Here is a 1,434-nt window from a genome sequence, read left to right as displayed (position 1 = left end):
GCTTGGGCTTCAATATTACTGATATTTCACGTGTCAGCAAATTAAAGTCGTGAAGATTTGGCCTCTCGTTTGGATTACCCAATCCATGCAGGAAGCTGCACGGACTTGGAGTAGACTTTTATTTGTTTTCGCATCGGTCCTCTTGAATTGTTATGGATATAGCTTCTTTCAGATTCCTAGACGCGAATAAAAAGACAGCCGCAGGCGCGCAAGCTGCTGTAGACGATTCGGCGGCGGCCGTTGAGGAAGTGATGGGTGCTTAAGGACGCGAGCGAGCCGTCTGGACGTGATAAGCGACTCTTGCGACAGCGTGCTAGATAAAGATGGCGCACTATCTTGGATCTCCTATTCGAAGCATTAGACCATTCAACTGTAATTGAGAACGCATTTCAAGATGTGTGGCCGGAAATCAAGCTTCTTAGCTGTTGGCCTCACCTTGATCGTACCGCACGCAAGAAGAAGAGTCTTCTGTCGTATTGTGAACGTTTTGGCGGCATCAAAAAAACCGAAGATGGATTGCCTGAGTCTCTTGCGTTTACAAAGGGCCGTTCGATGTTCTTTTCAAACTTTTACACAGGCTTGAAGTGACTTTGAAGAAGAGGAATACGCAATTTGCAGTGAACCAACTTCGCACACTCCCGAGTAACCCGTCCATTCATTATTATTATTATTTATTTGGACTATATTGTTTTTACGATAAATGCAATAACAACTGCATGAATGGAACAAAACCTGGTAAATGGAATTTAGCCATTAATAATTGAGAAACAGTCAAAATAACCATGAATTTAAAGAAAAACCGTCGTTCCCATCCCAGCATCATATTTTCTTCAGTATTGCTAGACTAAGATTTTTGGTGCTGCCTTCCAAGCTTGACAACTGACCAAACCACGGCGACAGTGCCTCCCAGAGCTTAGTAGAGGCAGCAATACAATCTGCTAGTCAAGTTGAGCACGAAGCTCATCGTCGTCACTAGCGTCAGCATATTCTCGGGCTTCGCTGGTATATATATATATATATATATATATAGAACATATCTGTTTCGCAGTCGCGTTTCTCTAATTGATCAGACGAGCGATTTGTACCTTAAGCACATAACGTTCAACGCTTCAATCAATAGGTGGTAGCCGTTATGCAGCGTTTGCGACCGGCTTCAGTCACATTGTCCGCGCCAAGCAGGCCATACAGGATATTGTCTTCCACGACGGCATTGAAGCTTTCGTAGTAGCGAATGATTCGTGCGTCACAGTCGTCTATCGCTAGGTCCATCTTGAGGTTTTGACAAAATAGAGAAGATACATCTGGCACGAAATCGGTTTTAGCGTGCTGTACCGCTCCTGCAGAGCTGTTATGATGTCAGCAACAGTCACTGAGGCTAGCGGCTTCTTCGGCACGTAAGTAACCATGTTTTTCAGCGTCTTTGGCTTCATCGAG

General features: G+C 44.5%; 1 protein-coding gene across 1 annotated transcript; it reads right to left on the bottom strand.

The window, feature by feature from the left end:
- Nucleotides 1-1,113: 1,113 nt before the first annotated feature.
- On the bottom strand, nucleotides 1,114-1,376 carry PPTG_11655 (hypothetical protein; the record flags this gene model as incomplete). The annotated part of the gene is made up of 1 exon (XM_008907781.1): nucleotides 1,114-1,376. Exon 1 carries the CDS (start codon nucleotides 1,267-1,269, stop codon nucleotides 1,114-1,116), a length of 156 nt encoding a protein of 51 aa, XP_008906029.1. The 5' UTR covers nucleotides 1,270-1,376.
- Nucleotides 1,377-1,434: the final 58 nt, after the last annotated feature.

This window comes from Phytophthora parasitica (assembly GCF_000247585.1).
Source record: "Phytophthora parasitica INRA-310 unplaced genomic scaffold supercont2.27, whole genome shotgun sequence".
Taxonomy (NCBI): domain Eukaryota; phylum Oomycota; class Peronosporomycetes; order Peronosporales; family Peronosporaceae; genus Phytophthora; species Phytophthora nicotianae.
Note: the sequence above shows the minus strand (reverse complement) of the source record. Positions and strands in the feature narration are given on the sequence as shown.